Source organism: Brugia malayi (genome assembly GCF_000002995.4).
Source record: "Brugia malayi strain FR3 genome assembly, contig: Bm_v4_Chr1_scaffold_001, whole genome shotgun sequence".
Lineage (NCBI taxonomy): Eukaryota > Metazoa > Nematoda > Chromadorea > Rhabditida > Onchocercidae > Brugia > Brugia malayi.
The window spans coordinates 10,519,649-10,544,158 of record NW_025062475.1 but is presented as its reverse complement, the minus strand read 5'-3'; the positions used below and the strand labels follow the sequence as shown (position 1 = coordinate 10,544,158).

General features: G+C 29.7%; 3 protein-coding genes across 6 annotated transcripts; 2 read left to right on the top strand and 1 right to left on the bottom strand.

Annotated features, from left to right (window-relative positions):
- Positions 1-151: 151 nt before the first annotated feature.
- On the top strand, positions 152-7,093 carry Bma-rha-2 (DEAD/DEAH box helicase family protein; the record flags this gene model as incomplete). The annotated part of the gene is made up of 24 exons (XM_043077419.1): positions 152-280; positions 418-570; positions 770-864; positions 996-1,143; positions 1,298-1,448; positions 1,591-1,787; positions 1,982-2,167; positions 2,461-2,578; positions 2,690-2,834; positions 2,978-3,158; positions 3,263-3,306; positions 3,461-3,656; positions 3,767-3,894; positions 4,040-4,243; positions 4,583-4,694; positions 4,776-4,883; positions 5,156-5,325; positions 5,418-5,559; positions 5,669-5,841; positions 5,973-6,075; positions 6,158-6,235; positions 6,385-6,494; positions 6,601-6,868; positions 6,968-7,093. The coding sequence occupies 24 exons, from the start codon at positions 152-154 to the stop codon at positions 7,091-7,093; spliced, it is 3,465 nt and encodes a 1,154-aa protein (XP_042933353.1).
- Positions 7,094-7,783: 690 nt separating this feature from the next.
- On the top strand, positions 7,784-13,490 carry Bm2012 (Uncharacterized protein; the record flags this gene model as incomplete). The annotated part of the gene is made up of 12 exons (XM_043077418.1): positions 7,784-7,965; positions 8,175-8,322; positions 8,552-8,731; positions 8,958-9,124; positions 9,318-9,404; positions 9,660-9,785; positions 10,089-10,245; positions 10,522-10,611; positions 11,047-11,209; positions 12,463-12,691; positions 12,882-13,055; positions 13,124-13,490. 12 exons carry the CDS (start codon positions 7,784-7,786, stop codon positions 13,488-13,490), a joined length of 2,070 nt encoding a protein of 689 aa, XP_042933352.1.
- Positions 13,491-14,669: 1,179 nt separating this feature from the next.
- Bma-unc-86 (Uncharacterized protein) lies at positions 14,670-19,739 on the bottom strand (the record flags this gene model as incomplete). Of its 4 annotated transcripts, none has more annotated exons than XM_043077414.1 (8): positions 14,670-14,754; positions 15,260-15,370; positions 16,216-16,343; positions 16,670-16,896; positions 17,125-17,281; positions 17,425-17,548; positions 17,750-17,892; positions 19,611-19,739. In XM_043077414.1, the coding sequence occupies 8 exons, from the start codon at positions 19,737-19,739 to the stop codon at positions 14,670-14,672; spliced, it is 1,104 nt and encodes a 367-aa protein (XP_042933348.1). The 4 variants fall into 4 exon arrangements, with proteins under 4 accessions (XP_042933348.1, XP_042933350.1, XP_042933349.1 ...); XM_043077416.1 differs by lacking the exon at positions 19,611-19,739 and adding an exon at positions 19,068-19,091; XM_043077415.1 differs by lacking the exon at positions 14,670-14,754 and adding an exon at positions 14,755-14,818.
- Between the last annotated feature and the right edge of the window lie 4,771 nt (positions 19,740-24,510).

The window sequence follows — 24,510 nt, the reverse complement described above, 5'->3', positions numbered from 1 at the left end:
GTTTTTACAGATTGCTTCATACTAGTTTACCTTGTTGGTCGTAGATAATTTTGTCGAGTAATGGTATTTGAAATATTTCAGTATATTAAATCAGGTTGTTGTACTCCTGAAATCTGTTCTGCCTTATTTGGTAGTAGATACTGTTGCAAGAATGAAGAAAATCGCACAGAATGCAGCTGAAAACAGATGTGCTGGGTTGGGACAAATGGAAATGAGCTCGGTTGATTATAATAATCCGGTCGATACAACTAATGCTCTTATATTACCAGTAAAGACCAAAGTAAGCTGAATTTTTGTCATAAAAACCAAAATCTAGCTTAATTTTAGCTCGATTTAAGTAAAATAATCGACAGATTTTTTCTTGAATTAAATTTCGGCATTTGTGGTAACAGTTTCATTTATAAATCTTTATTGAAGAAGAAAAAAGTAAAGAAAGCAGACGATAAAGTAATGAATCGGAAAAAAAGTGAAGCAAGGAAAAGGCGTCTGGAAGAAGCGGAAGCTAAAATATCTAAAACTAAGCGGAAGAAGCTGATAAAAATAATGGAAAGAAAGAAGAAGAAAGAATCAGTGAGAATTTACTATTGTTTTGATATACAGTTTACTAAGACTACTACAATTTTAAGGAGAAGCTGTTCATATTTAAATCATTTTTTGCGAGTTTTCGCCTAATTCCTTTTTGTTGACAGATTTTTTTCATTTTTTTTAAAAAAATTTTAGATTTTTGCCAATTTAAAAAATATTGCTGGTTTAATTTTACCTTTTTCAGAAGGAATCACTTCTGGAAAATTTGATGCAGTACCAGTTATCCACTGGAATAATGAGCAAACTTGCAGCAGAAGTTCATCCGAGGAAGCCTGAAAAGTGTTAAATTTATTGGCAGTTTTTCTACTCTTTCTTAACCAAAAAATTCTCAAAATCTGATAAACCACCAGATTTTGGAACCCACCGTTTTTTTATGTTCAAAATTTATTGTAAATTTTCATACTGTTTAGACCAGAGGATGGTTTCGTCGCAAAGAAATTATCAAATCTGGCGGGTCGTAAATGTAACTCTTTACTTGAACTGAAAAAACAGCCAGTGCAAGAAAATTATTACGAGACAGGAAGTGAAAGCGAAGATGATGTTTCGCTTATGGAGGAGGTTATATTTCTTTACATAAAGTTGACGTAGTATGTTTGTTTTTGCCGAAGTTACATGGTATTATTTGTAGATGTAGATGCTCTGTAATATAACTGTGTTACAAATGCCAACTTTATGAACATATTGTTTGTTTTAATTATTGAATTTTCTCCAGATAACAACAGTTAACGCAGAATCATCAATATTCACCACATGCGATAACGATGCGGTAGAAAAACAAGCTGTGAATAGTGGGGATAAAAAGCAGGAAAGTTTAGCAAACCAAAATACTGAAGAGAATAAAATGAAGATCAAAGACAATGAAGGTATGCATTTAATGGTTGTAATTTTCTTTAAATCTAACTTTCTTATGTTTAGTAATACTTTTTTTGAGTTCGTTTTATGGAAACTTGAAATTCATTTATACAGTTTTTTTTTTTCTTGTATTTTTCAATTTAGAACTTATAGAACCAAGTACTTCGGAACTTGACGTTGCAAATCTGCCAGTTAAAATATTCGTTAGGAATAAAATGTCAGTACTGGAAGATGCACAGAAAAGCAACTTTGTCCCTGTTCATCGCAACGAAAGTGTTGAAGCACAACGATCAAAGCTGCCTATATATGCTGAAGAACAGATCATTATGGAAGCTATAAATGATAATTGCGTATGTTTATCGATAATTTGCAAATAGAATATGGATAATTAAATTGATTAAACTGTAGATATGTAGAGTAATAAAATCATTAAGAAAACTGAAAATTCCAAAATTCAATAGTGGTTTATCGTTTGTATATTCTTTGAATTGCATGAAAATTCGCAGAAATAGAAAGTTTGCAATTTTATCATTTCCAACATCAGGCAACGATAATTTGCGGTGAAACCGGTTCTGGAAAAACAACGCAACTACCGCAGTTTTTGTATGAAGCTGGTTATACCCGTGATGGTAAATTGATAGGAGTTACTGAACCTCGACGCGTGGCTGCTATAAGTATGGCAGCACGCGTAGCACATGAAATGAATTTACCAAATGCAGTGTCATATCAAGTATGATTTGCAAATTTATATGTATATCTATGAAGTAATTTTCTAAAGGAAGAATGAATTTGTCTGAGGAATTGTTAACCATTGTTGGGCTGTGGAGTTTATTTGTGTCTCGCATTTCAAGTAAATTTCCTTTTTGTCAACCAGATAAAACACTTATATTCTTCTAAGATTAGAATGTTAAAATAACTAGCAATTAAGAGAACTTCATTTTGGTTAAGTACATCTACTTCATGAATGGCGGCAAAGGTTGATAATTCTAATCATTGATATAAATTGTGAGACTGTTGTTGCAGATAAAATATGAAGGTAATCGGTCAGCTGAAACATCCATTCTTTTTATGACGGATGGCGTCTTAATGAAAGAAATTCAAAAAGATGTGATGCTTTCAGCTTATTCTGTTATTATAATCGGTAAGCTGCTATTTAAATAATAGCTTTTTTAAATTAGAAGAAAATTTTTATTTCTGATTAATTTAGTTTTATTTCGTTATCATTATATGTTTATATGGAAGGATTTTTTAGACGAAGCACATGAACGATCAATGTACAGTGATGTGCTCATTGGTTTATTGACACGAATAGCACCATACCGCTCCCGTTCAGGCTCACCGTTAAAGCTTATTATTATGAGCGCAACCTTACGTATAGATGACTTTCAAAACAAAAGGTACTTGGCGAATTGCTTACTTTTCGTTTTTTTTTTTTTTTTTTTTTTTCAGGCATCTACAATTTTTTTTCTACGTATTTGTTTCAATACTTACTATTGCATGCATCAACTTATATTTTATCTTTCTGTCTTCTTTACTTTAGGCTGTTTCCTGTATCGCTCCCACCTGTACTGAGTATTGATGCAAGGCAATATCCTGTATCTGTTCATTTTGAAAAGCGCACACCAGAAAATTATCTCATTGCAGCGTTTCATAAAATTTGTAAGATTCATGAAAAGAAAGGTCCTGGGACCATATTGGTTTTCCTTTCTGGAAAATTAGAGGTATTGCTTCTGATATTTCAGAGAAATTTTAGTGATTTCCTCAGCTATTTCTATCGAATTTATTTTAAGTATGATATTGCTTAGTTTATTACCATTTATTGCAGGTTATGGCCCTGTTAAAATGGCTTGTGGAACGCTATGCGATTAGGTATCTTTTTTATAGCGAAGAAGTATTTTCATCACATTTACAGTAAAAGCAACTTTTTTAATGTTCTTCGAGAGAAAGTGAGAATTCATTTCATCAGAATATTCATTTAATCTCTCAAAATACTTACCTAAGTTAGTGTTCTTTTATCATTGAGGCAGAAAAGCTGCGAAAAAAAGAAAAGAAGAGACGGTAGAAAAAAATTGAAGCAAAATCAATTGAAACTGGAGAAGACAATTTCGAGTAAATTAAAAAAAGACGAAAAATCTGCAGATGATGATTTAGCAGAAGATAGGTTTGCTGATGCTGACCATTTGGATTGTGGCGATTCCGACTCTGAAATAAATGAAATCGTAAGTTGTAAACTAAAAAAAATTTCATGAAGTAATGAGTGAGATCCAACACCAACTTTATCAGTTTAAGTTTATAGTTTCCATTTGTGCAAACTGATCTTTTTCTTTAGAATCTTCATCCCGAAGTTTTACGTCCACCAAGCTCATCAATTCCTCCGCTTTTCTGCCTACCGCTTTATTCTCTGCTATCCAGTAAAAAACAGCAGCGGATCTTCGAACCGGTTCCAGATGGGCACCGGTTTGTTTTCCTACATTATCTTAATTACCGTTTAAATAGTCTTCCAGTGAATTTCTTGTACATGGCTTTTCCTATCGTAGCCTATATCGTTTTTTTTTTTTTTTTTTTACATATGCTTCTGATGCTTGTTAGTTTGATATTGTAGGATGTGCGTAATTGCAACGAACGTAGCAGAAACATCGCTAACTATTCCCGCTGTTCGATATGTTGTCGATAGTGGTCGTGAAAAGAGACGTCATTATGATCCGGTAACTGGTGTTTCTCAATTTTTTATAAATTGGATTTCGCAGGCATCAGCTGATCAGAGGGCTGGACGTGCCGGACGTGTTCAACCTGGTGAAGTCTATAGGTATCATTGTTTAAACTGTCACTTTTTTAAAAATATTTTTGTAACGTATGTTGTATATTACAGCAATCTCTTTCTAAAAAGAGAGAGAGAGAGGGGGGTTCTAAAGGGTAAGCCTGTTCTAAGCATTCTGTGTTATATTATCTGTTAGAAATGGATGGGGCAGAAAAAGATCTTTCCTAATTTTGCGGTATTAAACACTCGATTTATATGAGAACACTTTTTTTTTTCGTTTTTTGCTTGCTCGTCCAAGAGTCATAAGTGCAATCACTGAATTAATCTCAAATTCTTGCTGTTGAAAGACATTTTTTTTTATCGCATGCCTAAGACATCGAATTTCAGATTGTACTCTTCAATGGTTTATTCGGATTTCGAGAAATTCAGCCCTCCAGAAATACTGACTAAACCGGTTGACCAACTAGTACTTCATTTAAAGTCTATGAACATCGTCAAGGTTATTGCTTTAAATTTAACATTTCTTTTCAGAGTGTAATACATTAATCTCGAAAAAACACTTTTTAATTTTATATTTGAGGTTGCGAATTTCCCTTTTCCAACAGTACCTGATGAAGATTCACTGGAAGAAGCTGAAAAGCGTTTAATCCGTTTGGGTGCCTTACAAGTGACGGTGAAGAATAACGTGGTTCGTTTGTACAGTGCTTGTTATTATTATTATTGTTATATATAGATCTTTTTATTCTATTAATTTACAGTAAAGAATAATCTGCCACATTGCAGCGATGTTTTACTGGCTATATGTATACGTTTAGTGATCTCATTTCTTGTGCAAAAGTTTGATATCATAATTTAGGTAAATTCAAGATTTGTCTATTAGTCATTTCTGATTCCCATCTCTTATTTGTAATTTTGTTTTACCTGATATTTGTTTTACCTGATTTTTGAACATTATTTTAGAAAGAAGCACGAATTAGTTTTCTTGGAAAAACATTATCTATTTTCCCATTGGCTCCATCCTTTGCAAAGATACTTGTGATGGCAAATCAGCATTCTCTGTTGACTCATGCTTGTTGTTTGGTTGCTGCATTATCAGTTCGAGAACCACTAATTCCTCTTTATTTATTGAGGTTACTTTGGCTCTATAATCTGTAAAATACAGAAAATTGCAGTTAGGATACTCAAGTATTTTTCTAGTTTTAGAGAAATCTTTTTGCTTCAGAGGTGGAAGTGTTGAAGAAACACAAGCCTTGATGCTTGAAGCATTGAAGCAAAGGCGATCGTGGTGCCCACCTGGACAAGCTCGGAATTTTGGCGACCTTACTGTCATGTTACGAGCTGTATTGAGTGCTGAAGCATTAGAAGTGAGGAATTCGTTTTGTGTGTGCATGTAAGTATGCGTATGTGTGTTGGATCTTTTTTTCACTACAAAAAGGATTCAGTATGCTTATTTCATATCAAAAGCATTTTTAGGGATCCGAAGAGGAATGTCATCGATTGGGAGTTCGTCATAAAGCGCTTATTGAAATCCGAAAATTACGTCAGCAGCTAGCCAAAATTATCAACTCAAAGTGCCCACAGGATGAGGTGTTTACAATAAATTTTGCTATGAAACCTCCCAATGATAAAGAAATGTTAATGTTAAGGTTAGAAAAGTCAATTCATTGAAGTATTTTGATTTTTTATTTATATTTAATTGAGAACTGATTTTCAAATCAGTGTGAAGTTATTTCTTCCCTTAATTTGATTATTCAATCGAAATTTTTTTCCCCGTCAGGCAGATTGTGACTGCTTCGCTTACTGATAATATAGCGAGAAGAATGGATCCAATAGCGACAGAGAATGTTCCCAAAGGTGCATATCAATCTCAGAAATTAAAGGTTTGACTTGTCTGTCACGCTTTATTCATTACTAAAATGCCCAGGTTTTGAAAGTACTTCCGAGTACATTCTCTGTTTATAGGACTACATTTATATCGATCCAAGTTCTGTATTATTCAAAGATGAACCAGAATGGGTATTATATCAAGAAATCGTAGAGGTTTGTTGTCGAATTTACTTGCCTTAAGGAGGGAAAGTGGGGCAATTAATTGTTTTGAAGTTCATTTGCAATGATGGACTATTTTCTTTTCACATTCATATTTGATTTTATTTGAAATTTTATATTTATCAATATTAGTTAATTTGCAGCGGAAAGACAAAAAATATATGCAAAATGTGATTTGTGTTGAAGAAAACTGGTTACCTCGTTTGGCAAATACTTACTGCCACTTCACACCAGTTAAGGGAGCTGAGCCACGGTAATGAAGAGTTTTTCAGCAATTGGTCATCTACTGATAAGTTTCAGAAAAAATTTGAAACCAAGAATTTTGTTTGTATCATGGTTGAAAAACCTCGAATTTTCAGATATGATCCAACTACAGATACTATCCTCATTTTCATGGATGGAACATTCAGCGATATGCATTGGTCTTTAGGCAGAGTTGAACAGCCATTACCCCTTAATATCAATTTGTATCGTTATTTTGCACAATTCTTTCTCGATGGTTCAATTTGTCCACCTTTGGCGCTTTACGCTGACAAACTTCTACTCTCACCAAGTACAATGTCGAAACCATGGGCAAAATTGCAGATGCGAACGGAGAAACTGCTAAATGCATTGATTGAGTATGAGGTAGAAACATTATTAATTTCATAAATTTGAATTCCAATGACTTAAAAAAAAAAAGAAAATGAATTAATTTATCAGAGCTCTTGTTGCATCGTTTTCCAGGTAACAAGCCGAACACGTTTATTGGAAGTCTGGAGGAATAGAAGTGAATATCTTTTGGATGAATACCTCGAATGGCTTCCACAATTTTTGCATGAAAAAGTTCAGATGAATTGGCCACCGAACTGAATATTAAATTTTGAAAAATTGGCACCTATAGTTAATTTAATATTTTATTTGTTTTTTGAGAAAATATTCTATGATTAATTTAAATATTGTTTATATTTTTCTTCGAATGGACAAGGCTGGAAAAGTAATCTTTTTACATTTGTTGTCATTCTGGTATCGCACATATGTTCATCAATAATATTTCAAGTATATGGATTGTCTTGCTCCAAGTTTTTTAAATTTCTTTATTTTGAAGATTTCTTTTGCTAGTCATTTACAGGTAATGATTGGCAACTAGGCTTGTTCTTACCGAGTGTTGTCTAATTTTGTACACCGGTTATTTTGAACAGAAGAAATTTGTTACTATTGTTATGATTTTGTTGGTCGTTAAAATTAAAATAAAAGTTAATCAATATATTTAACCAGTTTATTTGTTATCAGTGCATTGTAACATTTGTTGAGATTTTTCTAAATTGGAGTTTCTGATATTTAAATGTTAGGAAAAGATGGCCATTTATGACTTCACATACTATTACCCAAACCATTAATTCTCACAAGGGTTGCCAAATAATAGTAATAAGGAATGGGCTTTATTTTGTTATGATTATACGATAACAAATTGATTTAAGTTATGGAATTATTCTGGAGGCTGAAAGAGTATGCCTGTGTAATTTTTTCCGTAAATTTAATTGTTTATTGCGATTTCAGACAATGGTTGTATTAGCAGTTCTTGAAATTGGTACGAATATTGACAGGTGGATCAGTGATTGGAGATATGGTATAGAATCGTTGAATAACATTTTATCATTATCGAAATCAGCTCTAAGGAACAGATTATCTAATGATCCACAAATTTTAGAGCTTGTTGACAGCTTCCTTCATATTTTCCCAAAGTACTTTGTTGTTATTCATTCTTTGTTTTTTGCTTAAAAGAAATTACTTTTTTGCGAAATCTTATTACATGTTTAGTTTTTTTTTTTTTTTTTGAATGTTTAGAATTCAATGTTGAAGTCAATATGCTAAAGTTCACTCTTTAAAAACCAACTTTTATAATTATCGGATATTTTTTCTTCTTATAGCTGTTGATTCTCGATAGTTTCAGGAATTGGCGAAAAGATGAAGCTTTAAGCATGGTATTGAATAAAAGTGGGCAATTGGATCGTGGAGAAGAAATTCATGCCGTAATTGTTGAGATGTACAAAAAAATTTTGATGCTTTTCTTGAAGTTAGCTAGAGACATTTGGAAGCAGGTGTTCATATTTTTTTTTCTCCTTTTTTTGAACTTTCCTTCCAAAATTGAATTATTATTAGCATGGCTACAAATAGATACAAGTTTTTCTTGGAGGAAATAGTAAATGCTCCTATAAATCCTTTAAATGAATTTTAATTGTTTACTTTTGCAAAAAAATGGAGTAGTTTTAACAGTCATTTATTAATAGAATTTATTCGTTCTTCAAATCACATATTATCAATATTTAGTTTGTTGACGAACAAAGCCAACAGAAAAGCTCTCTCTTCAATTTAAATCGATTGTTCCGTGCAATTGTAATATTTAAAACCTCAAATCAAAATGCTGTCGGGAATATCGTGACACAAGCACTTGCTGCAAGGCAGTTCACAGAAGAGGATATTGAAACATTTATCAAAACTGTAGAACAGGTAATTTTTTAAATTTTAAAGCCTATCTCTGCTCTTTATAATATCTGTGAGTCAGGAATATTTGATTTGTTAATGCAGTGCTTTTTCAAGTTCATTGGTCTTAGCTTGACAATTTTCCCGCTTATTATGATAATCTTATTACCTAATTTCGTGGAAATGACAAACTTTTATCTGTAGTGTTTTATGGGAATTATAGAAAAATGAATTTCCTTTTTCAATATTTTAGGAATTAATTGACTACAGCAGTGATATTGCATTTTCTAAAAACAATGTCAATAAAATGGAGTCATTTTTGGAGAAATGTTTAATAAATTTTGAGGGATTAACAGCTGTTTCATCGCTGTTGTTTAATCATCATAAATCACAAGCAACCTTATGTAGTTTCTTGAATAAGTATGTTTCTTTCGTTTATTTGCATATTTCATTATTCGTTGCAGTCTTTAACTTCAAGCAGTTTTGCTTTCGTATCAAGTTTTTACGGCGAACTCTTAAGCCAAGATTTTTATTGATTAGCTGTAAAGTTTAACTAATAATTTCATTGAAAAATTGTTATGACATTGAAAGAATGTATGATATGCTGATTTAGCTTAGCTCTTTTCGTGGAGAATTTGGATGAGCATTATTGCATGGAGCAGATAATGAACACATCAGCAGATTTGCGAGGAACATTTAAGTAAATCCGTTATTATTATTTCCTAATTAACAAATTGAAAAAAACCACACTGTTAAGCGTATCTTGAATCTCTTCTAAAAAACGATTTTCAAAAATTTGATGTGCTACCTTCATTTACTACTACTACTGCTATCACCAACAACGATTATCACATTAAATATGTTAAATATTCTTGTAAATTATCTTCAAAAAATTAAATATACTTGTAATTTATGTTGCTTCTGATGTTTGGTCCATCTTTATTTGGAATTTTAGGATGTTGCTAATATTGGTAGATAACGTGATAACTTCAGCGTATGCTCTTTTTCACACTTTAATTGACTGTCTTACTTCAGTCGATGAATTATATACTGTTATTGTTAACTGCTTGCAATACACAAGGTTTTACATTTCAAATTTTAAACTCTCTAGTAAACTCTAATGAACTAACGGATATTTTTATTTATCGTTTTCTCATCTTCGTTCTTTTCTGAAAAAGAAAGGTCTATTTGTTTTAGTGCATTTTTCTGTTTCCTTAATATTTTTTCAAATATATTTCTTTTGGAATAAGAAAAATCATTCGAAATCAATTTTATGAAACTACATCAGTAGTTGCTGCATTATTATTATGAATCTTATGCTGATATGCTTCATAAATGAGCTTTATTTATTTTCTAGGCACTTAAAATCTTCTACTCTTTTCAGGTTTATTTTTTACTACAGTATTATTTATCCAATCGATGAGATTCTTAATCGATGCGATGAAGAACAAAGGATTTATATAAATACGAGCCTCGAATATATCAGAGAGAATTGTACTACAAATGTTTTGAAACAGTTGAAAAAACGTGGTTTGCTTGTTGTAAGTTACTAATTTTATTTATTTAATTGATATTTAGCTTTTCTGGATGTATTACATCTCCTGTATTGCTATAATTTATTATTTTCTGCACTGGCAGTGTTGAACAACTGAAAAGCTGCCTTGAATAACAGAAAAAGTGGAAATTAAATTTATACGAATTCTTTTTGAGATAAGATTAATCTACAAATTCCGTTCATCATTTTTACTAATGTTGCTTCTTTTATGAAGAGAGTATATCAGGAAGAAATTCCTAGAAATTTTTGCTTTGATTTGCAGGGCCTTGGATCATCTGCTAATCAGGAAGTGCAGAGTAAAATCGATTATCTGGCCGAACTTCTGCCCCATTTCTCGCCCCAATTTATTCATGTTAATTTGAATTTTATCATAAAAAGTTTATTTTGAATTTTATCATGGAAAGTTTGCCTGAAAAAAAAATATTTTTTTTTTTTTTGAGAAATGATTTTAGGAACTGTTTGATTGAGGATTTGTCTGATATATGCTCTGACTCATTTTAATATTAGTTCATTTAGGATATGAGATTTTTCATATAATTTTGACAAGATTTGATTCTGAAGTTTTGCGGTAGAAAACCTGATTCTTGTTTCTCTTTTTTTACAGTGTAAACATTTTTGTGAAAATTGATGGAACTTCATTAATACATTTCTGACTTAAATGGGAATCGATCATTCATTGTAGCATTCAAAAAAGGAAAAAAAAGAAAAAGAAAAAAATTGAAATAAGTTTAAATTTGTCATTGCTTCGAAATTTTATGATCTTTAAGTTTGATTTACTTGATTTTAGTTGAGCCTGCGACATTTCGGTTATCAAACTGAACAAACAGCAAATGCATTATTGAATAATAATGAATTGCCTTTGGATCTGCAAGCTTTAATGTCGGTAGAACTAAAAGCAGAAAATACATCAATGATTGTTGCCGGCTGTTCTCCCTTTTATGATTTTACCGGTACGTTTCTGTTATATATTAAATCTATACTAAAAAATTATCCGGTCATTCACATAGCTCAATCGTCTTAGAGACTGTATAAGACCCGATGGAGAAGTTGATGTATTAAATGATTTTAAGTTCATTTCATTGTAAAATTAGCTGACCTTTTCAAAATTTTTAGTGGAATTTCTTCTTCTCTGAATATTGAACTATTATATATCACCGCATTGAATAAAAATCATTTTCATTCCATATATTTGGTTATATGACAATACTATCTTGAATTCCTTCTAAAACCTCTTCTTCCTATATTTCTGATTCTTTTTTCTTTTCATATCCCTTCTATTCAGAATCGTAATATTGTCTGCAAAATCATAAAATACTTTTTGCCAATCTGAATTAACCAAAACTTTTTCCCCCATATACAAAAGCAGTACATTAAATTTCTTCATTGCCTGAAAAATCACTGCTTCAAAAAATTATGGTATCTAAAAATTTGCAATATTTTATCCTGGGATTAAAGTACTACTGTTAATAATATTATTTCTAAAAATAAAATCTGAAAATATTTCAAGCGAGCAAAGTAGATTTCTAAGAAATTGTAGTTGCAGGTGATAACGGTAGCATGCATAACATTTTTGTTTCTCTTATTCTTCCTTTTTATGATCATCTCCTCTTATCCTCTCCCGTTTTCATCCTCTTTTACATTTTGTTTAATTTCAGTGAATAAGAAGTGATGAATAGAAAAGCAAAAATAGTTAGAGTAAGAAAAAGAATGAAAGACAAAAAAAAAAAATTGTACAAATTTTGCGAACCACTAAAATGCTTTATTGTTTCCAATGACTACCGATCCATCTGAGAATTCCAATGAATTTTTAATGATTGGACAATCTTCTCTTCTCATATTTTCACATTTTCCTGCTTTCCTTCCTGTTTTTCTCTCTATCTCTCTCTCCTCCTCCTCTTCTTCATCTATTCTTTATTCTTTTCGTTCTTTGAAAAACATCATCGTTAACAAAATTTTATAATAATATTAAATTTAAAAAGCAAAAAGGAGCTGAGAAGGAAAATGATTGAAAATTATTTCAAAATTTGATCTTTTGGCAAAAAAATTCGATCTTTTTTTTTGTATTGCTGTTTATTTTCTAAAAAGTCGATTTTTTTTTCAAAAATTTTGCGATGTTTTGTTTATATTCTCAATCTTTTATTTTTATAAAAGCTTTCAAAAATTTCAACTTGCTATCCCAGTTTTACATTATTTAAAATTTGAGATGATGAAATTTGCGATTGTAAAGCGAACACAAGCGAGAAGAAACTGTCAGATGCATTAATTTGCATGAAACCACCACATCTATCCACCAGTAAACAAGAGGGAGAATCTCTTGGCACCGCTCATAATGCTTTCGAATCAAAAACAAGTAGTATCCGGAAAGATTTGGAGGCTGAATTTGGTATCGAAGCATTTTTAAAGGAAAGAAAAATGAATACAGAAGTCAAAAAGTAAGATTCATGTTTTTCATTCTATTGCACTAGTTTTGTGTTGAAGTTTAAATTAAATTTTGAATGGATTTTAGTTATATTCCATAACTAGTTGAAATGAATTTATTCTTGATTTTTCAAAATTTTTCAAATTTTAATGAAGATTATTTATTGTAACTCTTATTGTAACTAGTGATTGTAGCTTTTGCAGTAAGCCGTTATTCACTGAAACATTTGATGTGCCAGACTCTGAAAAGATTGCCCTAAGGCCAAGCTATGAACGATATCGTTATATGGAAACAACGTCTGCGGAATACAATCTGTATGATGATGAATATGATGATACGTATGATGATCAGCACCAAAACTACGATTTTGATTTCAGGTTGCCCGATTCCTATGTTCGCAGATCATGTGACAAATTTTGATAGTTCAACTTTTGTCATATTTCAGAGATGGCGATGTTGCAATCGAGAACAGTGGAATCAAACCAAATACGAATCGTATGCAAGTGGACAGTGATGTAGATGTTAATACAGAGAATCAGGAGGAGAAAACAAGTGAAAAAGGTAGTTCAAGGAGGAAAAAACACTTTAAAAATGGTCGACAAACAATGAGTGCCGTCATGTTGGATGAGCAAAATCAAAGTAATGTCTGTACGAAGGAAGCGGAAGAGGTGAAACATGCATCAGGAAGTGGTCCTAACGAAAGGCATAAACCGTCATATACCGGTGGACGGGGTCGACAATTAAAAGAACGCCATAAAGGTGAATTTAGACGACGACAAGCTGATAAAAAAATGCGTAGTGGAATGTTTTGATTTTGAAGACTATTAATTTCTATTTATAATCTAACGGTCATTGACCCTTATTAATTATTTCTCGAATCGCTCTAAAAGTATGCTGCATTAGTTTTGGACTTTGACAGTTTATCATGTTAATGTGTTTTAAATTCTTGCGAAATACAATTGAGACATTAAGAAACTATTTAAAATTTTAATATCTAAAAGTTATCGGAATTTCATCAAATATATTTTCACTTCAAAAGAAAAAGAAAACCAAATTTTTTGTTGCTTTATATAATCTTTTGTCTAGTTGTTTTCAGACTTCGTGGAACATAGGTTGTACCGGATATATAAAAACCTGAAGGTAGATATGAGATTTCTATGTCGGTTCTATTTTTTCTTTTTTGTTTTCTTCTTTCCTGCTTGTAAAATGTTTGAAACTAACAAGTTAACGTAAACAGGAATATGATAGTACCATACTTTTTGGAGCATCCGGAAACTACTTCACGAAGAATTTTAATTTAGTAATTTGGACGTATTCAACTTGTAACATATTTCAATAAGACATCTGATGTGATTGAAATGAAGTGCCAGTATTATGGGAAAATACACATATATTTCAATGCATCATTAAGAAATAAACAAATGAGGAAGTAAGGGTGACGAGGATTCTACCGAAAATGTCAAAGTCTTATTTCTGATAACACGTAAATTTAATGAAGTTTCTCCAAAAAAATAGAGCTATATTCAAGAACCACTTGTCGTGATCTCCAAAATGAAAGGAGCATCAATAGAAAATGGTGAATTAAAACTCATATTTGAAGTCTTTAAATTCAATAATAGTTAATTAACGACAATGCATTCATTTAACGATTGCTGTTGTTTCGATCTTGTATATGGAAATATGAAAGACAAGAAAACGATCACTTGATTGTATGGGAAGGTAGTTTCCGCTAATTTGGAGAAAAAGGACTGGGATTTATCAATTCAAGAAATTCGAAAAATTTTCTAGGGAGCAGAATAATCTACGAGTCTTGATTAATTTTTGCTTTTGTTTTAAAATAAAATTAAGGTCAAAGTTTTGCGGGGTTTCGTAATTTTCATCAATCGAAATGAAATTAAATTAAATCATTGATGCACAAATGCTATACAATGGCTACACAAATAACAGCTAAAGTAAACAACACGGTATAAAAAAATTGAATTTTTTTTCTCTCAGTCAAAATAACCGCTTGAAAATGGTGAACATTTGATATTGGCTCCTACCATCCGTGGCGTACTCACATTTTGATTTCGACATCTACAAAATTGATGATGGATTGGTGTACGGTACTGCAGCTGCACGATTACGATAATGTATAGTACTGCAATTTGTATGTATAGTATCCTGTTTTGAAATTTGCCTAAAATCACCTCCACCATTTCCTTCATTCAAAATCAATATTATTTTCTTCCCTCATTTCTTCCACTTGTATACTAAATGCATAGAGAGAGAGAGAGGGAGAGAGAGAGAGAAAGAGAAATGAAGATTAGTATATTTCAACTTCAAAATATGGTGCAAATTGGCTTGTTTTGACTTTAGAACTTGTAGTTTGAAAGATGAAAGCTTGCAGATTATATTCACATTTTGGTAAATTCATAATTTAATTTATCTATGATTTTTATGCACGAAATGTTTTTTAAAAAATATTGTTGTTTTAACAAAATTTATTTATTTTTTGATTTTAAATGAATTAATGGTTCTATTTATTGCATATTTTGTAGCAACAGATATTTATAAAGTCTAATTTTCAACAATAACTGACCTTTTTTGCTTTTGTCGTTGATTACAAAACCATACTCTGACAACATTTTTCTTTAAATCGAGTTTATTGGCTATTGCTGAAATTCGTTCACCACTCGGTCGAGGCTGTTGTCTGTGAAATGTATTATTGTTTTGTTGACCATATAATTAATGCTAACAGCAATAATAAAAACAATGCTAATAATAATGATAGCAGTAATGATTTAACAACAATGTTGGTAAATGATAATGTTAACGGTACTAATAATGATGGCAGTGTACATGTAGCAATGATAAAGTACTGATAGCAATAATGCTTAAGAATGTTACTATTAGCGATAGTAATAATAACAGTAATATAATGGTGATAATAATATCATAGTGATAATAATAATAGTAATAATATTAATAATAATAATAGTAATAATATTAATAATAATAATAATAATAATAATAATAATAATAATAATAATAATAATAATAATAATAATAATAATAATAATAGTAATAGTAATAGTAATAGTAATAATAATAATAATAGTAATAATATTAATAATAATAACAATAACATTAATAATAATAATAACAATAAGATATGAAGAATACAAATAATCTCTTAAATTTTGTTCAAGAACAATTATGCTATCAATCTGAATCAAACAATAAATTAATACAAAAAAATAAATCAATACAAAAAAAGTAAACGTTTAAGGGATAAAAAACTGCTTTATCTATTTTTTTATATGTAACAAAGCAACATTTCAGGATTTCGTCGAGGATAAAAGAAGTTGAATATAATTCCGATCTACAATTTGGCTTCGGAAGGAAGCTGATGATATTAGCTTATTTATTTATCAACTATTTAACTTCTTTGTCAAATTATATTGTGGAAAATGATGAAAATTCTTTCTGCAAAATGTGATAAAGGAAAGGAGAGAGGGATTATAATTTGATATTAAATTAAAAAAAGTTTATTACCGAAAATAATCTTCTAGCAAACGTTTTTCGGGTGCGGCAATAGAAGTTCGCTTCCTTTTCTTATCCATATTTGGTAAAATACCTTGTGCATCACCTGCCATATCTTTCGTTTTTGTTACTTCTTCGGCCTAATTAATATGCACAAGTTACCTACATGAAATACACAACATACTTGCTTATGTTTAACAAATGTAATGAATAAATTTTCTGTAATGTTATGGGAAATCTTTATTTGGATAATAAAACAGTGCAATTTATTTTTTTTTTTCCTTTCTAAATTTTCAAGATACAAATGAAGTTAAAACTTATTCTGAAATATTAGAAAAAGATAGCGAAATTAAAATTAATTTATGGTTGATTATTTAATTTATATAAAATTATTATGGAATATCGCATCCAAAAATAATTCAAGAACTCATTTTTAGGAGAAATTTAAAACCGATTTTAACAAAACCTTTTCAAGCCATGAATGCAAAATAGGTTTCAGCGCCACCATATTGTTATGCGACAAAGTAAGACTTTCGAATCGGCATATCGTTGATTGACTTAAAGAACCAACACCTGGCATCTTTAGATGTGCGAGAGCTTTCCCAACATCAGCTTGAGTTACGCCTAATTTAATACGCCTTTGCTTAAAATGTTCCGCAAAACGTTCCAATTCACGTGGATCTGTGTCCAATTCTGTAATATGCAATTTTCAATTCTTTCTTTTTTACCCTTCTATTTTAATCTATTGAAACTCATAGTTAGTCACTATAAAATAATTATACTTTGATAAAATTTTTTATGTATATAATAAATATAACGTAATTAAGTACATGAAGAAAACAAACGAAAAAATTTTTGCAAAAAAAACAAAACTACGGATTTTTTCCTTTTGAATCAGAATTATCAGTTTCTTATCAGTACCTGTAGCTTGAGCTGATAATGGGTATATTGGCATTGCGGCGGCAGCAGCAGCAGCAGCATTTTGTGATGCAACAACTGCAGTAGCGGTTGCAAACGGTGACGGAATTGGATATTGGGAAAATTGTGCAGTTGGATAGTGTTGCATTGCCATTACATGCTGCAAGTACTATAAGATAACCGGAAAAAATGCGAATTAAAAATTACAAAAAAAATAAACACTATTTGTTATCAAATTAATGCAGCAAAAAACGGATGAGATCAAAAAAAAAAGACTAATTACTGATCCGGAAGTTGTACAACCTGTAATGACGCCATTGAGTCGGCAGCATGATTCATAGATGAGTCAATAATTGAACTCTGTGAAATTGAAGATGAATCAAATTCACCCGATGATGGCAAATGTGATGCTGCGGTAGAATGATAGCTAGAATAATGGTTGACAATTCTTATCTCATAAACAATCATCAATTTTATTCATTTATTAGAATTAAGTAATTTACCTGAAACTAAGAGAAGAAGGCTAGGATTAAAAGAATTATTGGAAACTGAAATGGTAATATCAAAAAAGTAATAAGAATTTTTCGAAGCTGAGAGAAAAGAAAAAAAAATGAAATGTTCCACGTACGTGAACATATCTGATGGTCGAAGCATCCCACTAGCAGCCATATTGACATTTTTAACGTCAATTTCAGCAAGGGCAGCTTGTGCTGCTCTTGCTTGAAATAACGTATCATCGAAAGTGCCAAAAATTGAATTCGTTTGAAAGTTCTGAAAATTTCAAAAAAAAAAAAATCACAAACAGAAAATTTGAATTTCGTATGAAAATAAAAACTTAATTATTATTGGATTACCAAGTGAAGCAAACCATGCAACAGATATTGAGCACTAAATATGTTATACATTATGCTTATAGAAGTTCTTAAAAATATTAATTTCAAAAATTTGTGATGAAGTATAACTAAGTACAACGATATTAGAACAAACATAAGAATACTTGTATGCTAAGGTTAAAAGTTAAACTGTTGCAAAAGTCTTCTTATTTACTCTATTTTACTCAAGGAAATTTCGAGAAACAAAGGGAAAAAAGTTTATTGACAACACTGAAGTAAAGCCTATGTGAAGTAATACTTAATTCTTGAAAACGTCTAGAAAAAGTCGACAAAAAAATGAAGCTGAAGAAAGAAAGATAAAAAAGAGAAATTTTTAGACTGTTATTTAACAATATCTACTATTATTCAACAATGTCTACTATTTCCATCAAATCATTATAACTTGAATACTTTTGAATTCAAATTTCCTGGCATATCTTGCTCTTTTATTTCTTTAAAAATACTTTAGCATTTATTTAATAATTTAAATAGCATTGGAGAAATTATATACTTTATTCAGTTGTATTTAAGCTTAACTCTGCCAATTAAAAAAAAATTGCTTTGCAATCGATGCATAACTTTTTTGCTAGAAATAATAAAAACTAGAAAACATTTTCTTAAGAAAAACTCAATATATAATATAAATTGATATGTGAAAAGTTATTTTCGGATAAATTTCCTTAATTTTAAGCAATTTATGAACAAAAGTTTTCCTGAATCTATGAAATTTAGTTATCATACGCATTCTTTTATGTTCTTTTATCGTTCAAAACGATTGCAAATATTGTTAGCTTTAAATGCGAAACGATTTTGAAATAGCATTTCTGATTAATTATTGATTTTAAAAGTTAATAAATTGAAATAAAATTTGATCAATTTTGAATAAGTTCCAAGTTATCATTAATTTATATACATGTATGCAGTTGTATCACTTCATTTTTCGTTCTTTCGTTTTTTCAAAAAATAACATTTAAATTTCCAGAATTAAATAATGTATGATAGGTAATAAATAAATAAGCAAATTAAGGTAAGTATTGAATAAACAAATAAATAAATATATAAGTACATACATACCGAATAGACATAAACATACGGCATATATGTAAAGATACAGATTACAAATGAATGAATATTTCAATGACTACGAATGAATAGTTCATGACCATCATTGACAAGCTTTTGACAATAACATTGATCAGCTCAATGGTGAAATTAGCTGAGGGGTTGAAGATTCATAAATTAATGAAATATACTTGTTATATTTGCTATTGCATCTTGCATTCGTTAGCTATCATTTTAGTATCATTAAAATTAAATTAAATTCATTTATTACAATTATTACGTTACTATTATTGTTATTGTTATTGTTGCTGTTGTAATGATCAATTATGCTATATTTACTGTTCTCATATCGGTTAACTGATTTATTAACTTTATAAAATTTTTTTTTTCGTACTTATATATGTATAGTAAGCAGATATATATATATATATATTTTTATATGTATAGTAAGCAATATATTCTAACAAATGGACAAGATAATCAAGAGAAAATTATGATCGGCAAAGAGAACAATTGTAATGATAATAGAATAATGATAAGTTTATGAATACCTACACTAGGCATTCGGGTACGGTATGCAGCTGCTGCCGTTGTTGCTCCGGTTCCGGTAGGTGAGTAACGTGTCATTGTAGCAGTAGATGTAATCGTATTTAAGCCGGGATATAACCGTTGCGATGACTGCATATCCTTTTTTCTCTTCTTTTCTCTTCCTTTTTTTCTTTTACGTTACGCTATACCGTGTATGACTGTATAATATTTTATTGTCAGCCGATAGAAAAAGAAAACCAGAAAAAACCGGAAATAAATGTAAATTTAACCAATTGATTTCCAAAAAATACGGATGAATTTTATGTTGGATGAAACAGTTCCGGCAACCGGAGTAGTTGATCGGTTATTTAGGAGTTTAACGGTGAGGAGGAGGAGGAGAAGAAGGTGGGGAGATAAATATGGCATTTGCTTGGAAATGGGTGACACGCTTCACACTGGTCGATACGATGAGCATCGTCGGAAAAGCTTCTCAATAGATTGAACATGCGCTACTTACTTACTTACTTACTTCATTCTAAACCCACCACTGTCATCACTGCAACACTCTTTAGAATGCTACCGTATCCTTGGAGCATTGATCCAAAAATTATTGGCACCGCCTTAAAAGCATTTTCTGATTTGCTAAAAGATGATAGTTTGAAGCAAAATGCAGAGAGAAGGGAGAACGAGAAAAAAAGTGGAAGCATACTTTTCTCCGTCATTGTGTTTTCTCTTCAAATCTTTTTGCATTAACAGCTATTTCATGTGGACACTGAATTTTTTTTTTTCATTTTTCATTTTTCAACTAATTTATGGAAAACATTTAAAAAAAAAAAGAAAGAAAAGGGCGAAGAGACATAATTTTTTTTTTTTTTTTTTGTTTTTTTTTATTATTTAACATAAAGTTTTCATGATTTTTAATCACTTATCGATATTATCATTTATCATTGATACAGAGAAAGTATTCATAATTTTTATCTTTCCGTGGATGTTATTAAGTATTGATTTTCATGCAGTATGCACAACTTTTCTCTGTCGCAAATAATGCGGCATATTATCAGCTCCCGGAAAGCAATGACGATTTTTGTCCTTATTGATAATATCATATATTATTGATTTGCGTGAAACACATGTAACTATGATTATTGAAATAGCAGGACATATCTTAATTTAATTTGAATTTAACATTTATCAAGTTCAATATCAAGAGAATTAATTTCTCAAGTATTTGTGTTGTTTTTTTTTTTTTTTTTTAATTCTTTGTCTTATTTCTATGTTATTTTTATCGCCAAAATTTCCTGTAATTGTTTTTTTTTTTTTTTTCTGGAAATTTAATTTTTATTATTTGTTAATACCAATTCATTTTTAGAGTATAAGAGAAAGAGGAGAAGGAGAATGCAAGAGAAAGAGAAAGAGAAAGGTTAAGTAATACTTCCATACCACTTGAATAGTATATATTGTAATATGAATGATATGTTAAAATAATATTTCTTGGACTTTTCTAGGACAAATATGGGGAAACTTACAAATATTCTGCATAATGCTATAATCATGCAAATATTAAACTATCATTTATTGCTACTAATTAACATTCTAGATATTCAAATTCAACAATGTTGTAATAATAATAGTAATAATAATAAGAAGAAAAAAAACAATAATAATAATAACGATAATAACGAAAATGTCAATAGTAGAATAACAAAGATATTTGTAGCTATTATTATTGTTATTATTAGCTTTTATTAAGATTGGGCAATTTGTTATCGTTTTTCACTTATTTCTTAGCTAAAATGACGATGACTGGTAACGATATTTGTTTCTTGGCTAAAGAAGCAAGAATCATTTAGTGGCCAAAGAAAAGAAAAAAAACAGATAAGACTATCATATGTAATAAAAACCATATCACATATCATATCATATCATATCATATCATATCACATCACATCACTTTTCTACCAATCAAGAGTTATAGCACTAATGCAGAAACTGCTCATTTATACTTTTGTTAAGTATTTCCATTGATAAAAAGCATATTTACCCTTTGAAGTGACCTATTTCTTCTTTACTATTATTAACTTTCAAAATGTCAAATCTTCTTCTATTAAAAAAAAAGGAAAAAAAAATGATATTTATTGAGTCAAAATCTTTTTTGAGTTTCAATATAAGCAATGAAATTATTAATAGAAATGGTATTGTTCCAAACAAGATTGACAATTTTTAAGTTAGATATGGTTTAAAATTTATTGTGCATTCCCTCATTCTAATTAGAAATTTAAATTCACAACCGAACTTTTAATCAAATAAAGCAAATTTAATTTTTTTTTCTTTGAATTAAAAAATTATTCATTCAAGCAATAAATATCTACATGATAGTAATAATACAAAGTTTATCACATAGATGTCAATCTGACAAAACGAAAAAAAGAAAAAAAAAACAAGCAGTATAGGTTTAAATTTAATTTCAAGCATATTTATTATTACCATTGTCTCATTGATATTATCATTATCATAGCTATTATTATTTCTGTTGCAAATTTCTCTCTACGATGCTTATTAGAGATAATTTTCACTAAATATGCGTCATTTCTTTAATATTATTTATTCTTATTTCATTATTTCCTAACTTATAAATGCAATATTACTCAATTTTTATATAATAAACAAAATGAAATTGTATGAGAGGTTAGTCGCCTATGGTCAGATTTAAGTATAAATTACAGAAGTGAATTCTTGCATGGTAGTAGCCTCTTATGGTCACTCTAAACAACATATGCTTATAATTCTATCGTCCATTTGACTGGAATTAATCGACTCTGATGATGGGAAGCTCAATACATGCATCTATCTATCTATCTATTCATTGTCCGAAGAGTAAGAAAAACGGAAGCATTGCGATCAAAGTCTAAACTGAATCAGCAACACACGAACAGACAGGCATAAGATACACACACACACACACACACACACACACACATACTCACAAATACACCAGACACATGCATACACATACACACATTCATACATACATGATATCCATAAATATTTTATGAGTTAATGAATTGATGGTAGTTGCAGTAGAACAGCTTGGAATATCCATAATATATTGTCGTATTGATGATATGATGCTTATAATTAATTGCAGAAAAACGTACGATCAATTAGTACTTTTCCAGTTTTTTTCTTTTGATTTTTTAACTATCAAAAAAAAAAAAAAAGAAAAAATTTAATAAGGCAAAAGAGGAAGAAATTATTGTTTAATTATATTTTTGATAATAATTCATTTAAAAATTATCTGAAAGAATTATTAAAAAAAGTTCGGAAAGATCCCAAAATTAATCTATTCTGTATTTCACTAACTTTCAATTATTTCGAGTGGACTTTAAATGTAATATTCTAAAATAAAGTTATCAAATATTTCACTTTTAATTTGAAAAAGTGATTTTTATTCCTAACAAATTTTAAATTAATATATGCAGTAAATGTAATAATACATGCCATAATACATTTATTGTATAAGTAGTAACATCGATTATTGCATTTATTATATCTATGCAATACTTGTTAAATCAGATTTCATGGACAGATTCATGGAAGATAATCATTCCGGAAAATTACTTTAATAATTTGTACAATTTGCAATTTCTTTTCCGGAAAGCTTTTCTAATACTCTTTGCAACATTGGTTTTCCATTACTGTATTCTTAGAATGAATAAAAATTAAATCCATTATACTTCAAGACTTTCAGGCTATTTTTTATTCCTCAAATATCATCCATTAAATTACGGTATGAGAACATTAAGTGAGATTAAGCCTAAATATATGGACCAAAAGTGTCAAGTATGAGAATTTTGTCCACTTTCCCTTATTGAGATAAATGTCCTTTAGGGTTGAAAGAATTGAATTGAAGTAAATATCTTCTTCCTTTTCCCAAACCAAAGCATTAAATGGAAAATGGGAATAATTGTCCTTCTTTTGCATAAATAAATATGCACACTTAGTTAGTTCATAGATTAGGCTTAACAAATATATGATACGGAACCAATACATTCTATTTTAATTGTTAATAAATATTGCATAACTAATAAATCAATCAATTGAATTAATTATCAATAATTACAATAATAGTAATAGTAATAATAATAAATAGTAAATAACAAGTGATTTAGAAATGACTTATGTGTATTGATATTTCGGCATTCCTTTATATATTTTTTTAAATGTAACACAAAAATGAACAATGAGCAATCATCCCATGAGATGATACAGTACTCGAATATTTAAGAGCGGTGATATTTATCAAAAGATTTGACGAATGATTGTTATATGATGACATTTTGATTCATTTGAAATTCCCATTGGGAAATGACCGATCCATCCATCTATCCATCATTCCATTCATCTTTTCCTTTTTATGCTCATCAATTAGATGAACATACATATGATAACATCGAATATTATTAATTTACGATCATAATTTCATTTCATCATAGTATTTTATTTTACGATTATTTGCTAAGCTAATAAGTCCATACTAATTAAGCTCATTATTACTACTATTTTATATTCAAAAGATATCACACTAGATTAAAAAATTGAAGAATGCTAAAAAGGAAAGAAAGAGAATGAATAAGTTAAGATAATGGACAAATTTAGAAGTTTGTTACGGTAATGCACAAATGATTGAAAAAGAAATGGTCTAAGCTTTAAAAAGTTCAAATATTTTCTTCGGTATACTGTAATGTTACATTCCTTCCCAAAAAATATTTTATAATTTGAAGAAACAATTAAGTTTTAACATTTTGAAGATATTATCTTTCAAACAATACCGCAAGACTCCTTGGTAGTTAAAAGTTTATTCGCATTACAAGCAACCAGAATGTTGCAATAAAAATGTCAACAATAGCATCAGTAGTAATGATACTAA